Source organism: Oncorhynchus tshawytscha, linkage group LG08 (genome assembly GCF_018296145.1).
Source record: "Oncorhynchus tshawytscha isolate Ot180627B linkage group LG08, Otsh_v2.0, whole genome shotgun sequence".
NCBI classification, from domain to species: domain Eukaryota; kingdom Metazoa; phylum Chordata; class Actinopteri; order Salmoniformes; family Salmonidae; genus Oncorhynchus; species Oncorhynchus tshawytscha.
The window spans coordinates 44057908-44074214 of record NC_056436.1 but is presented as its reverse complement, the minus strand read 5'-3'; the positions used below and the strand labels follow the sequence as shown (position 1 = coordinate 44074214).

Genomic DNA, 16307 nt, shown 5'->3' with positions numbered 1-16307 from the left:
TTCTGATAGGCTAATTTAATTATTTGAGTCAATTGGAGGTGTACCTGTGGATGTGTTTCAAGGCCTACCTTCAAACTCAGTGAAAATATAAAAAATCAGCCAAAACCTCAGTTAAAAAATTGTATACCTCCACAAGTATCGTTTATCCTTGAACAATTTCCAAATGTCTGAATGTACCACGTTCATCTGTACAAACAATATTACACAAGTATAAACACCATGGGACCATGCAGCCATCATACTCCTCAGGAAGGAGACGCACGTGCTTTGGTGTGAAAAGTGCAAATCAATCCCAGAACAACAGCAAAGGACCTTGTGAAGATGCTGGAGGAAACAGCTACAAAGGTATTTATATCCACAGTAAAACGAGTCCTATATCGACATAACCTAAAAAGGCCGCTCAGCAAGGAAGAAGCCACTGCTCCAAAACCACCATAAAAATGCCAGACTACGGTTTGCAACTGCACATGGGGACAAAGATTGTACTTTTTGGAGAAATGTCCTCCGGTCTGATGAAACAAACATAGGACTGTTTGGCCATAATGACCGTTGTTATGTTTGGAGGAAAAAGATGGAGGCCTGCAAGCTGAAGAACACCATCCCAATCGTGAAGCACAGGGTGGCAGCATTATGTTGTGGGGAGGCTTTGCTGCAGGAGGGACTGGTGCACTTCACAAAAAGGATAGCCTCATGAGGGAGGAAAATTATGTGGATATATTAAAGCTACATCTCAAGACATCAGTCAGGAAGTTAAGGCTTGGTCGCAAATGAGTATTCCAAATGGACAATGATCCCAAGCATACTTCCAAAGTTGTGGCAAAATGGCTTAAGGACAACAAAGTCAAGGTATGGGAGGGGCCATCACAAAGCCCTGACCTCGTGCCTATAGAACATCTGTGGGCAGAACTGAAAAAGCGTGTGTGAGCAAGGAGGCCTACACACCTGACTCAGTTACACCAGCTCTGTCAGGAGGAATAGGCCAATATTCACCCAACTTATTGTGGGAATTTTGTTGAAGGCTATCGGAAACGATTGACCCAAGAAAAAAAAAGCTGAAATAAATAATTCTCTCTACTATTATTCTGACATTTCACATTCTTAAAATAAAGTGGTGATCCTAACTGACCTAAAACGGGATTTTTACTCAGATTAAATGTCAGGTATTGTGAAGAACTGAGTTTAAATGTATTTGGCTGTATCTTGAAGCAAGTGGGGGATAGGGAGGGGTTGAATATGCCTTAAACACTCCAACCAGCTGGTCTGCGCATGCACTGAGGACATGGCTTGGGATACCGTCCGGGATGGCAGCCTTGAGAGGGTTAACACTTTTGACAGTTCTACTCACATTGGCTACAGAGATTGGTAGCCCGCAGTCCTCGTGAGCAGCAGGGCCCCCAGAAGGTGGTGCTGTGTTGTTTTCCTCGAAGCGGGCGAAGGTGTTAAGTTTTTCTGGGAGTGAGACTTCGGTGTCCGCAACCCGGCTGGTTTTCCCTTTATAATCCATGATTGTCTGACGTCCCTGCCACATGCATCTCTTGTCTGAGCCATTGAGTTGCGACTCCACTATGTCCCCATAAAGTATTTTTGCCTCTTTGATTGATTTATGCATCTCATAGCTGATCTGTTTGTACTTGTTCATGTTCACAGTCACCTCACCTTGGTTAAATCTGATGACGTACTTCTGATAAAGTGGTACACACATCGGCAATTTCTACATATGCCTCTTAGCTCAAGTATCAAATGTAACATCACTATGTGAGTGTGGGAGTATATAGTATGTTTGTATACCCACTCAAACATGCTTGCACCTGGAACCAATATATTGACCAAGGAGGGGTTGAGACTACAAACCTTCCTTCCCTAATCCCAAACCAAATTGGTTTAAGATGTATGGGGGCATTGTAATGAGACATTGATTGCCTTTAAAACCAGGGAGGTGCGGTATATACAGTCTTATGTCTAATGAACCATCTTTCAAACAGAGGGGGAGAGTTTGGGGCCTAATTAGTGACATCGCCTGTGAGCAGTTTGTCGACGGCCCATTAATCTCACCTGACAGATCTCGTCCCGGATTACGACCATGACCATCCGTTCATCCATAGCATTGATTGCGGAGCTTTGCATTAGCATTGTCTCTTTCACTGTTGTTTACTTTGCCAAAATTACTATAATGTTGTGCTCGTAGGAGTCTATTCTGGAATGTTCTCTCATCATCATTGCATACTGTTGCTTACCTCGGTATGCATGGGTAAGGACGCTACAACTCTAGCATCCACATCATAAGCACAAATGTTAAACTATGCTATCAAATACCACAATAGCCACCGATGCTGCACTCATCTAAAATGGCCTAAAACATGCTACTGTTCATAGGGTTGCACAGGAGAGTATTCTTTCCACAGTGAGTAGGAAACTAATCAGGAATCTGCTCATTGTTTACCAAATTAGGCTAATTAATCTGTACTTAGCACAGCCCCCTTATGCCACGCTGGCCGACCTTGGAGGGATTTCCAGAAGCATTCCAAGGTTGAACAGAGGGTAATTTCCATGTGGGTATTTTAAGTGTGTTTATGTGTGTGCCTTTCATTCGGAAGTGCTTGTGTGTATGTGCCTTTCATTGAAGTGATGTGCACCTATGCAAGATTGGTGGTGTTAGGCTGGTAAATAAACAATGAAGGGGCCTTGTTAAATAGTACATTTGAAGAGATGCCTTTTACAATTCAAACTCTGAGCAACAATGTGATTTGAATTAAGCCCCCTATGTATTCAATTAGAATGAAACTTGACTATGTATCATTATGCCAAACAGAGCCATAATAGAGGTTTAATCGATTGGTAGACATTTTTCAATGTGTATTTGTCCATATATACACCATATGTGTTTAAGTAAAATAATGTAAATGCACTGAGCTTGCCTGATGCTTTAAGCGCACTGTTTGATTACATAAGACACACATAACTCAAGAGGGAGCCAGAGATCAGGATAACCAGAAGAAAAAAACCTGTACCCGACCATCCTCCACCCGCTCCTGCTGGCCTTCACAGATTTTGCCATTATGTTCCTGAAGTTGCCGGTAATAGGCTACATCAGGGGTTGGCAACCTTTTTCCTGTGGAATGACAATTTATTTGACCATTTCTACCGAGCTGTGTGCCAGTTATAGTTTTCATATACGCATTTTCATGGAACGGTTTAATTTAATTTATAATAACATCTTCGTATCTCAAAATCATTGTCATGTGGTTAATCTAAATGAAAATGATACTTTTAGATTTGTAACTTCTATTGCCATTGCCAACTATGTATAAATAAAAACATTGCAGCCTGCAGGTAGAAAATATCCTGATACAAATAAATATCCGATGAATCACATTGGCTGCGCATGGCCTTTCTGCAATTAACTTAAAACATAGTATCAACTATCAACTGGTCCATCCTAAAGCTCACACTAATAAACTGAGAAGCTCCACAGCTCATTATTTGTGGTGAGTTAAGACAATCAGAAATACTATCAGATTCCCAAATGGGCACATTTATTTACCTACATTTGCACAAAGGCCAGGAAGCCTAGGTCTGCTTTTATGCATAATCAGGTGTGCGTCCTTACTTACGAGACATTGACAGGAGCGCTCCAAAGACAAAACATTTAATAAATTGACAAAACTTCTAAATGGAATGAAAGAAACCAAAACTTCTTTCTCACGTGCAGCATAAGTTGTGCACTCTGCAAACAATGTCTCCACTCCGACAATGTGAACGTTAAAATAATGGAGTAATAATAATATATTGAATGCAGTAACAGAAATGACCGTAACCAAAAAAACATTGTATATTCAAAATTATGGGAATTAACAGTACATGTACTACTGGTGATATATGTAATGGGGACTTGGCAAATAATTCAAACAACAAATTAAACACTGAATGTACACGAAATGGTGGGAGAAAGCACATTCTGGAAAGAGATGTAAATTGTTCATCTTAGCCACAATCCCCTTTTTCTAGGACTGTGCCTTCCCTGCGGCCTCTGCAATAGATTATTCCACTGACAGAGGTGCGAATCAGACAAGTGTTTTGTGTGCCATAATTTTTTTTTTTAAACTCAGCAAAAAAAGAAATGTCCTCTCACTGTCAACTGCGTTTATTTTCAGCAAACTTTAACGTGTAAATATTTGTATGAACATAACAGGATTCAATAACTGAGACATAAATCGAAGTTCCACAGACATGTGACCAACAGAAATTGAATAATGTGTCCGTGAACAACAGGGGGTCAAAATCAAAAGTAACAGTCAGTATCTGGTGTATTATCAGCTGCATTAAGTATTGCAGTGCATCTCCTCCTCATGGGCTGCACCAGATTTGTTCTTGCTGTGATATGTTACCCCACTCTTCCACCAAGGCACCTGCAAGTTCCCTGATATTTCTGGGGGGAATGGCCCTACCCCTCACCCTCCAATCCAACAGGGGAGGAGGATGTATTCCCTGTAATGCACCACATTGAAATTGCCTGCAATGACAACAAGCTCAGTCTGATGACATTCCGCCCCAGACCATGATGGACCCTCCACCTCCAAAACAATGCCGCTCCAGAGTACAGGCCTCAGTGTAACGCTTATTCCTTTGAGGATAAACGGAAATCTGACCATTACCCCTGGTGAAACAAAACCGAGACTCGTCAGTGAAGAGCACTTTTTGCCAGTCCTGTCTGGTCCAGTGACAGTGGGTTTGTGCCCATAGGCGACGTTGTTGCTGGTGATGTCTGGTGAGGCCTACAGGCCTAAAAGCCTTCAGTCCAGCCTCTCTTAGCCTATTGCGGACAGTCTGAGCACTCATGGATGGATTGTGTTTTCCTGGTGTAACTTGGACAGTTGTTGTTGCCATCCTGTACCTGTCCTGCAGGTGTGATGTTCGGAAATACCAATCATGTGCAGGTGTTGTTACACGTGGTCTGCCACTACGAGGACGATCAGCTGTCCGTCCTGTCTCCCTGTAGCAGTGTCTTAGGCGTCACACAGTACGGACATTGCAATTTATTGCCCTGGTCACATCTGCAGTCCTCATGCCTCCTAAGGCACATTCACGCAGATGAGCAGGGACCCTGGACATCTTTCTTTTGGTGTTTTTCCAGAGTCAGTAGAAAGACCTCTTTAGTGTACTAAGTTTTCATATCTGTGACCTTAATTGCCCACCGTCTGTAAGCTGTTAGTGTCTTAACAACCGTTCCACAGGTGCATGTTCATTAATAGTTTATGGTTCATTGAACAAGCATGGGAAAGTTATTTGGATTTTAACTAATTATCTTTGAAAGACAGGGTCCTGAAAAAGGGACGTTTTTTGTTGTTGTTGCTGAGTTCATATGCAGGATTCAGACTTTCTGGGAGGGCTAAACCACAAATGGACTCTGTACCCATACACACACACACACACACACATAAAAATGGTAGAAAACGAGAGACTGAAAAACAGCTTCTATCTCAAGGCCATCAGACTGTTAAACAGCCACCACTAACATTGAGTGGCTACTGCCAACACACTGTCAATGACACTGACTCTACTCCAGCCACTTTAATAATGGGAATTGATGGGAAATGATGTAAATATATCACTAGCCACTTTAAACAATGCTACCTTATATAGTGTTACTTACCCTACATTATTCATCTCATATGCATACGTAGATACTGTACTCTATATCATCGACTGCATCCTTATGTAATACATGTATCACTAGCCACTTTAACTATGCCACTTGGTTTACATACTCATCTCATATGTATATACTGTACTCGATATCATCTACTGTATCTTGCCTATGCTGCTCTGTACCATCACTCATTCATATATCCTTATGTACATATTCTTTATCCCCTTACACTGTGTATAAGACAGTAGTTTTTTTGGAATTGTTAGTTAGATTACTTGTTCGTTAATACTGCATTGTCGGAACTAGAAGCACAAGCATTTCGCTACACTCGCATTAACATCTGCTAACCATGTGTATGTGACAAATAAAATTTGATTTGATGATTTGATTTGATTTGACAATAAAGAAGGAAATATACACACACGCACACACATTCAGTATATGCAGGATTCAGACCTTCATGTCTATGAGGGAGGGCTAAACCACAAATTGAGTCTGCACCCATACACTCCCAGGCACAACACACACACACACACACACACACACACACACACACACACACACACACACATAAAAATGGTAGAAAACGTGTGGAAAATTAACCTCCGACTGAGCCTTGATAATATCTGCTAAAATGTGTTTTTATCAACCTTTATTTATGTTCTTTCTCCAATCCATGTAGGTTAGGTACACAATGCAGCGTCAAACTTAAATTATCTTGACCTTACACCAGCTTTGGTTGCCTCATGCTTCTTCGGGGAGCAAAAAAACACCATGAAACCAGAATTAACCGGTATAAACCATGTCATTCATTCTAAGATGGCTGGAGACCTAATGCTCACTGATTAAAAGGCTTACTGGCTTCTTAAGACCTGCGTTGAGAGAATTCCGTTGGCATGGTTTGACTAAATAGCCATGTGGCAATATGTTTTGTCAAGTTATAGGAAGTTTGTATATTCACCTTTTAATTGCATTAGTGAAAAACAATTGAAATGTGATATACAGATGTAGGATCATAATTTGATCACTCTTTTGTTGCTTACAATTTTCCTGCACAGTAGGAAATCAATATTTATAGTTTATCCAAGGTTTAAAAGGCTTCCAAAGTTTGTAATTTCCACATAAAAATGTCAGACTTTATTTGCCTTAATGAAAAATGTGTCAACCTCTACAAAAATGTCCATTAATTATAATTCACATAATAATTCACATTTCCTGTTGCTCCAGGATTATTTTCCTTTTGTAGCACACAGTCTCAAATTAAGATCCTACATCTGTATTTGCATTACAATGACCACAGCAGTAATTAAGAAGATGATTCAATATCCTCAAAGCAATAGCCTACATTTGGCTATATTTGTATTCATTATGGATCCTCATTCCTGCGGTCCAGCAAAATTAAAGCAGTTATATACAGCACAATTAAAAACATTACATTACATTTCACAACAAATTAATTTCAATATGCTGTCACCATATGGATTGTGCTTTTTGACTTTTGTGAAAATGTGAGTATTCTGTAAGCCACAGGACCGTGATAGCACGCTGAGCTATAGCCTAGGCAATGTAAAATGAAGGGTATTGTCCAAGTGTAACAAACTATTTTAATAAACAATCGTGACATTTTTCATCTGCTTGGCCCCCAATAAATCCTCTCTCTCTTTCTCTTTCTCTTTCTCTCTCTCTCTCTCTCTCTCTCTCTCTCTCACTGTCCCCATCACTGTCCTCAGTGGGCCTCTGCCCTCATCTTTTTATTTACAGCTAGCAGAGGCAGACTAAATAATGGAGAAAGGGTTATAATGTAGAGGAAGGGCCAAAAGGCCTAGAGAGGCCCTGATATTGGCACCGAGAGATTGAAAAAGAGTAAGAGCAGGAGACCGAAAGACACAAAAGATATTTGGTGACTTGTGAGTAGCCACACCATATATAACACTCTGGAAAATATGTGGATGTGGAAGACAGAGGGATCTGCCAGGGAATGTAGGGAATAGGGCGCTCACAGTAGTGTACTAAACGGTAGTATGGTAGTATACTACATAAGACCGAATCGAGGCGGTCGGTCATATTTTTCACCTTGTAAGGTACTATTCTTGGTCCGTGTGCTGGGATATTAGGGAAAAGGGTGTATTCTTATTCATCAGGATGCCTACACCTCTGCAGTTACTACAGTAGGTGGCAGTATAGGCCTTTCCAACCCAGTTCCTTTTTAAAAATTACATTTGTCATTTATTTATTTATACATTTTTTTCAGCTGACAATCTCTTTAAGTGTTCAAGAACCATGTTTTTTTCCAATTATGGAGCCCGTGCACATTCAATGTAATAAGTTAGATTTTGTTGGTCTTGTATGAAATCAAAGTTAACCTTGCCTGTTCCTTCTATCATTGAACGACCAGATAAAACATAACCAGGTAGGCTAGTTGAGAACAAGTTCTCATTTCCAACTGCGACCTGGCCAAGATAAAGCAAAGCAGTTCGACACATACAACAACACAGAGTTACACATGGAATAAACGAACATACAATCAATAATACAGTAGGAAAATCTATATACAGCATGTGCAAATGAGGCACGATAAGAGAGGTAAGGCAATAAATAGGCCATGGTGGCAAAGTAATTACAATATAGCAATTAAACACAGGAATGGTAGGATGTGCAGAGGATGAATGTGCAAGTTGAGATACTGAGTGCAAAAGAGCAAGATAAATAAATCAATCAATACAGTATGGAGATGAGGTAGTTGGATGGGCTATTTGCAGATGAGCTATGTACAGGTGCTGTGATCTGTGAGCTGCACTGACAGCTTGTGCTTAAAGCTAGAGAGGGAAGTAAGATTCTCCAGCTTCAGAGATTTTTGCAGTTCGTTCCAGTCATTTGGCAGCAGAGAACTGGAAGGAGAGGCGGCCAAAAGAAGAATTGGCTTTGGGGGTGACCAGTGAGATATACCTGCTGGAGCTCGTGCTATGGGTGGGTGCTGCTATGGTGACCAGTGAGCTGAGATAAGGCGGGGCTTTACCTAGCAGAGACTTGTAGATGTCCTGGAGCCAGTGGGTTTGGCATACAACGAGACTATACAGGTCGCAGTGGTGGGTAGTATATGGGGCTTTGGTGACAAAACGGATGGCACTGTGATAGACTGCATCCAATTTGTTTAGTAGAGTGTTGGAGGCTATTTTGTAAATTACAACGCCGAAGTCGAGGATCGGTAGGATGGTCAGTTTTACGAGGGTATGTTTGGCAGCATTGGTGAGGGATGCTTTATTGCGAAATAGGAAACCGATTCCAGATTTAATTTTGGTTTGGAGATAATGTGAATCTAGAAGGAGTGTTTACAGTCTAACCAGACACCTAGGTATTTGTAGTTATCCACACATTCTAAGTTAGAACCATCCAGAGTAGTGATGCTGGACTGGCGGGCAGGTGCGGGCAGCGAACGGTTAAAGAGCATGCATTTAGTTTTACTTGCATTTAAGAGCAGTTGGAGGCCATCTGGAGGTTAGTTAACACAGTGTCCACTGAAGGGCCAGAGGTATACAGAATGGTGTCTTTTGCGTAGAGGTGGATCAAAGAATCACCAGCAGCAAGAGCGACATCATTGATGTATACAGAGAAGAGAGTCGGCCCGAGAATTGAACCCTGTGGCACCCCCATAGAGAATGCCAGAGGTCCGGACAACAGGCCCTCCGATTTGACATACTGAACTCTATCAGAGAAGTAGTTGGTGAACCAAACGAGGCAGTCATTTGAGAAAACAAGGCTGTTGAGTCTGCCAATAACAATGTCGTGATTGACAGAGTCGAAAGCCTTGGCCAGGCTGATTGATACGGCTGCACAGAAGTGTCTCTTATCGATGGCGGTTGTGAAATCGTTTATGACCTTGAGTGTGGCTGAGGTGCACCAGATTGCATAGCGAAACCAGATTGCATAGCGGAGAATGTACAGTAAGATTTGAAATGATTGGTAATCTGTTTGTTAACCTGGCTGTCAAAGACCTTACAAAGGCAGGGTAGAATAGATATTGGTCTGTAGCAGTTTGGGTCAAGAGTGTGTCCCCCTTTGAAGAGGAGGATGACCGTAGCTGCTTTCCAATCTTTGGGAATCTCAGACAACACAAAAGAGAGGTTGAACAGGCTAGTAACAGGGGTTGCAACAATTTCGTCAGATCATTTTAGAAAGAGAGGGTCCAGATTTTGCAGCTCTTCCAGAACATCAGCTGACTGGATTTGGGAGAAGGAGAAATGGGGAAAGCTTGGGGGAGTTGCTGTGGGGGGGTGCAGTGCTGTTGACCAGGGTAGGGGTAGCCAGGTGGCAAGCATGGCCAGCCATATATTTTTTTTAATTGAAATTCTCAATTATAGTGGATTTATCGGTGGTGACAGTGTTTCCTATCCTCAGTGCAGTGGGCAGTTACAGTGTCCAGGAACTTTTTTGAGTTTGTGTTTCTGCTTGATAATGCTAGCCTTGGCTTTTTTGCCTGTGTATATTGGTTTCTAGCTTCCCTGAAAAGTTGCATATCACGGGGGCTGTTCGATGCTAATGCAGAACGCCATAGGATGTTTTTGTGTTGGTTAAGGGCAGTCAGGTCTGGAGAGAACCAAGGGCTATATCTGTTCCTGGTTCTAAATTTCTTGAATGGGGCATGCTTATTTAAGATGGTGAGGAAGGCATTTTAAAAAAAATAACCAGGCATCCTCTACTGACGGGATGAGAACAATATCCTTCCAGGATACCCCAGCCAGGTCGATTAGAAAGGCCTGCTCGCTGAAGTGTTTCAGGGAGCGTTTGACAGTGATGAGTGGAGGTCGTTTGACCTCTGACCCATTACGGATGCAGGCAATGAGGCAGTGATCGCTGAGATCTTGGTTGAAAACAGCAGAGATGTATTTAGAGGGCAAGTTGGTTAGGATGATATCTATGAGGGTGCCCGTGTTTATGGCTTTGGGGTGGTAACTGGTAGGTTCATTGATAATTTGTGTGAGATTGAGGGCATCAAGCTTAGATTGTAGGATGGCTCGGGTGTTAAGCATGTTCCAGTTTAGGTCTATCTTGTCTGAAAATGTTGTAGTTAGGGATGGAGATTTCAGAATTTTTGGTGGTCTTCCTAAGCCAGGATTCAGACTCGGCTAGAACATCCAGGTTGGCAGAGTGTGCTAAAGCAGTGCTAAAGCAGTGAATAAAACAAACTTAGGGTGGAGGCTTCTAATGTTAACATGCATGAAACCAAGGCTATTACGGTTACAGAAGTCATCAAAAGAGAGCACCTGGGGAATCACCAGAGGAACAGAGGAGGAGTAGGTTAAGGGTGCGGCTAAAAGCTATGAGAATTGGTTGTCTAGAACGTCTGGAACAGAGAGTAAAAGGAGGTTTCTGGGGGCAATAAAATAGCTTCAAAGTATAATGTACAGATAAAGGTATGGTAGGATGTGAATACAGTGGTGGTAAACCTAGGTATTGAGTGATGATGAGAGAGATATTGTCTCTAGAAACATCATTGTAACCTGGTGATGTCATTGCATGTGTGGGTGGTGGAACTGAAAGGTTGGATAAGGTATAATGAGCAGGGCTAGAGTCTCGACAGTGAAATAAGCAAATAAACACTAACCAGAACAGCAATGGACAAGGCATATTGACATTAAGGAGAGGCGTGCTTAGTCGAGTGATCATTAAGGGTCCAGTGAGTAGTGAGGTTGGTTGGGATAACGGCGATTCAGACAACTAACTGGGCCATCGGTAGCAAGCTAGCATAGGATGTAGGTCTGTTTTTTGTCTTATGTCGGTTATAAGGTTACATTTTTGTTAATCTAACTGCATTGTCCGATTTACAATAGGCTTTACAGCGAAAGCATGCCATGCGATTGTTTGAGGACGGTGCCCCACATCAAAATATTTTTCAACCAGCACAGGCTTTGTAAAATCACAAATAACGATTAAATATTCACTTACTTTTTGAAAATCTTCCTCTGATTTGCAATCCAAAGGGTCCCAGCTACAAAATGCTTGGTCGTTTTGTTATATAAAATCCTTCTTTATATCCCAAAAAGTCTGTTTAGTTGGACCCATCGATTTGAGTAATCCACACATTCTACATACAAAGAAAAGATTCCAAAAAGCTACCGCTAAACTTTGTGAAAACCTGTTACGGCTAGACGTTTCGCTAGCGGAACCCCTCGACAACATCGGGTGAAATAGCAGAGCGCCAAATTCAAATGAAATTACTATAAATATTAAACTTTCATGAAATCACACATGCAATACATCAAATTAAAGATACACTTGTTGTTAATCAATAAAATGAAGAAGAAGCCCTTTTCAGTTCTGGGTGTATAGCAAAGTGTACTGTTTTATTTGGGGCACGCGACCTGAAGCTCGCTCCACTTTAATTTCTCAAGAGAAAAACACCAATTTCCAACCAATTTCTAAAGACTGTTGACATCTAGTGGAAGCGATAGGAACTGCAAGCAAGTGCCTTAGAAATCTAGATAGAAAACCCATTGAAAACACAGTGAACTCAAAAAAAAACATTTTCCTGGATGATTTGTCCTCGGGGTGTCGCCTGCACATAAGTTCTGTTATACTCACAGACATTATTTTAACAGTTTTAGAAACTTTAGAGTGTTTTCTATCGAAACATTAGAGTGTTTTCTATTCTATTTAAATCTCAGGTACCCTAAAATGCCATTGAAATATTATAGTTTAATCGGAAAGAAGTATGTTCAATAGGAAAGTAAAATTAGCAGTTGCATGTCTACTTCGTCTCTCGCACAGACTGATTTCCAACTCTGACTCCCAGTACCAAAACTCAAAATTCTTCCTCTTTTGGGAAGAAACAAGCCTGAAACCTTGAACATAGACTGTTGACATCTAGTGGAAGCCATATGAATTGCGATATGGGAGCTGGAATTGCATATGACACAGGCTTTCCATTGTAAGAGCATTGGCTCTCAACAACAATATTCGTCCTATCATATCAATTGTGTTATTGTCTCATGCATTATTTTAACATTTCTACAAACTTCAAAGTGTTTTCTATCCAAGGGTACTGACTTTATGCATATCCTGGCTTCTGGGCCTGTGTAACAGGCAGTTTACTTTGGGCATGTCAGTCAGACAGGAAGTGGAGAAAAATAGACCCAAGCCTGAAGAATTAAGAAGTAAAGGAATCCCACAAATTAACTTTTAACAAAGCACACCCGTTAATTGAAATGCATTCCAGGTGACTACCTCATGAAGCTGGTTGAGAGAATGCCAAGTGTGGAAAGCTGTCATCAAGGCAAAGGGTGGCTACTTTGAAGAATCATTTTTGGTTACTATATACAGTCATGGCTAAAAGTTTTGAGAATGACAAATATTAATTTCCTCAAGGTTTGCTGCTTCAGTGTCTTTAGATAGTTTTGTCAGATGTTACCATGGAATACTGAAGTATAATTACAAGCATTTCATAAATGTCAAATGCTTTTATTGACAATTACATGAAGATGATGTAAAGAGTCAATATTTGCAGTGTTGACCTTTCTTTTTCAAGACCTCTGCAATCCGCCCTTGCATGCTGTCAATTAGCTTCTGGGCCACTGATGGCAGCCCATTCTTGCATAATAAATGCTTGTAGTTTGTTCGAATTTGTGGGTTTTTGTTTGTCCACCCGCCTCTTGAGGATTGACCACAAATTCTCAATGGGATTAAGGTCTGGGGAGTTTCCTGGCCATGGACCAAAAATATCGATGTTTTGTTCCCAGAGCAACTTAGTTATCACTTTTGCCTTATGGCAAGGTGCTCCATCATGCTGGAAAAGGCATCGTTCATCACCAAACTGTTCCTGGATGGTTGGGAGAAGTTGCTCTCGGAGGATGTGTTGGTACCATTCTTTATTCATGGCTGTGTTCTTAGGCAAAATTGTGAGTGAGCCCACTCCCTTGGCTGAGAAGCAACCCCACGCATGAATGGTTTCAGGATGCTGTTGGAATGACACAGGACTGATGGTAGCGCTCACCTTGTCTTCTCCGGACAAGCTTTTTTCTGGATACCCCAAACAATCGGAAAGGGTATTCATCAGAGAAAATGACTTTATCCCAGTCCTCAGCAGTCCAATCCCTGTACCTTTTGCAGAATATCAGTCTGTCCCTGATGTTTTTCCTAGAGAGAAGTGGCTTCTTTGCTGCCCTTCTTGACACCGGGCCATCCTCCAAATGTCTTCGCCTCACTGTGCATGCAGATGCACTTACACCTGCCTGCTGCCATTCCTGAGCAAGCTCTGTACTGGTGGTGCCCCGATCCTGCAGCTGAATCGACTTTAGGAGACGATCCTGGCTCTTGCTGGACTTTTCTTCACAACAATTGAAGCGCTCTCCTTGAAGTTCTTGATGATCTGATAAATGGTTGATTTAGGTGCAATCTTACTGGCAGCAATATCCTTGCCTGTGAAGCCCTTTTTGTGCAAAGCAATGATGACGGCACGTGTTTCCTTGCAGGTACCCATGGTTGACAGAGAAAGAACAATGATTCCAAGCACCACCCTCCTTTTGAAGCTTCCAGTCTGTTATTCAAACTCAATCAACATGACAGAGTGATCTCCAGCCTTGTCCGCATCAACACTCACAACTGTGTTAACGAGAGAATCACTGACATGATGTTAGCTGGTCCTTTTGTGGCAGGGCTGAAATGCAGTCAATCTTTTTGGGGGGGGGATTCAGTTAATTTGCATGGCAAAGAGGGACCTTGCAATTATTTGCAATTCATCTGATCACTCTTCATAACATTCTGGAGTATATGCAAATTGCCATCATACAAACTGAGGCAGCAGACTTTGTGAAAATGTATATTTGTGTTTTTCTCAAAACTTTTGGCCACAACTGTATATGTGTTATTTCATTGTTTTGATGTTTTCACTATTATTTTACAATAGTAAAAATAAAGAAAAACCATTGAATGGGTAGGTGTGTAAAAACATTTGACTGGTACTGTGTATGCATGTAATTGTATTTCATGTTATGCTCATATTATTGTATAACCCTTGAAAATGTCATGTTGATAGGACATTCATTTCTTGAGATATTTTAATTTGTGTTTGTTAATCTGAGTCCTCCTGTGTCATTTTTGGAGAAGGCTTTGCAATTGACCTTTTGACCCCAAATTCATTTTGCCTTTGTGTTGAAAGATGAGTTAGGGGACATGATGTGTGTGCGTTTCTGTGTGCGTGTGAGAGAGAATGTGTGTGTGTGTGAGAGAGAGAGAGAGAGAGAGAGAGAAAGAGAGAGAGAGAGAGAGAGAGAGGGAGGAACGGAAAGAAAGAGAGAGAATCTACTTGTGCATTGTGTACTGTACTGTTCCATTTCTCTCCACTTGAAGAAGAGAAGCCTTTTAACAATACTGTCTTTTCTGGGATAGTCGTCTAAAAGAGACAATTTAGCATGGCTCTTTTCCTAATAACAGTGAGTAGTCAGCTAATCAACTGGTCCCAATCAACCTTCAGCCTTATCAAGTTGTATTTAGTGTTTAGATGTGCTTCTATCTTTATCTCTTAGTCACAATAGAATAGAGGGCTGCTCCTAAATAACACAGCAAGGAAGCCACAAGTGCCTGAGTCACGTAGACACACACACACAGTTCCCTGCTGAATCTACAGTGCCTATCATAAGTATTCATCCCCTTTTGATTTCTTGACATTTATGTATGATTAAAATGGTTTTGGGCAGGCAAACCTTTCGTGTAGATATTTTCCTGATTCATTTGTGGAGTGTCTCAGTGTGGTACAGTAGGTGAAGGCTGTGTACATTACAGATGTCTAACCATTGTGAGGAAGGTCCCCACATAGTCTATAAAATATGATTGATGGAATTTAGTATAGTTTGGATGAACGTATTCTTGATATTGATGAAGTGCATCTGTGTGTCTGTGTGTGTGTCCAGACCTTGACAAACCAGTTCTGACGGTGCACCAGACCATCAGCGATGTGCGCGGGAGATTCTACCAGGAGAAGACGGTGTTCCTCCGCTGTACTGTCAACTCCAACCCCCCGGCACGCTTCATCTGGAAACGAGGCACCATTCCCATAGAGCAGAGCAAGGATCAAGGAGTGGACATCTACGAACCGCTATACACACAGGTACTGTACGAGGACCACAAACACACATTTACACTCTTAAGCTACTAGCATTGTACCCCATGCAACAGATCAAGGATAACAGACCCATAGAGCAAGGATAACAGACCCACAACCTATAGAATAGTTTATGCGCAGGCTCACTACATACCCACACACAAATTAACCGCAACAAAGAAAGAATAACTGAGTGGACATCTACACTCTAAAAAATGCTGGGCTAAAAACAACCTAATTTAAATGCTGGACTGAACACATGCTGGGTTATTTTGACCCAGACAGTTGGGTTGCGTTAATAACACAGCATGTTGGGTTGTTTGGATCACCCAAACATGGGTTAATTTTATCCAGGTCACCCGTGATACAATGTCGGGAGATGACGTGGACACTGGCCACTAGGGGTAACAGTGAGCATAGTTACCTTCAAGTAGGTTTCAGTTTTGCTAGGGCAGCGTTTCCCAAACTCGGCCCTCGGGACCCCAAGGCATGCACGTTTATTTTTTTGCCCTAACATTACACAGCTGATTCAAATGATCAAAGCTGGATGATTAGTTGATTATTTGA

At 41.5% G+C, this 16307-nt stretch overlaps 1 protein-coding gene across 1 annotated transcript in view; it reads left to right on the top strand.

Annotated features, from left to right (window-relative positions):
• Window positions 1-16307, top strand: part of LOC112255718 (MAM domain-containing glycosylphosphatidylinositol anchor protein 1-like) — a 243728-nt gene that overhangs the window by 32976 nt on the left and 194445 nt on the right. Inside the window, exon 4 of the mRNA XM_042326290.1 lies at window positions 15550-15746. Coding sequence (XP_042182224.1) covers window positions 15550-15746 — 197 coding nt within the window. The remainder of the gene's footprint in view (window positions 1-15549; window positions 15747-16307) is intronic.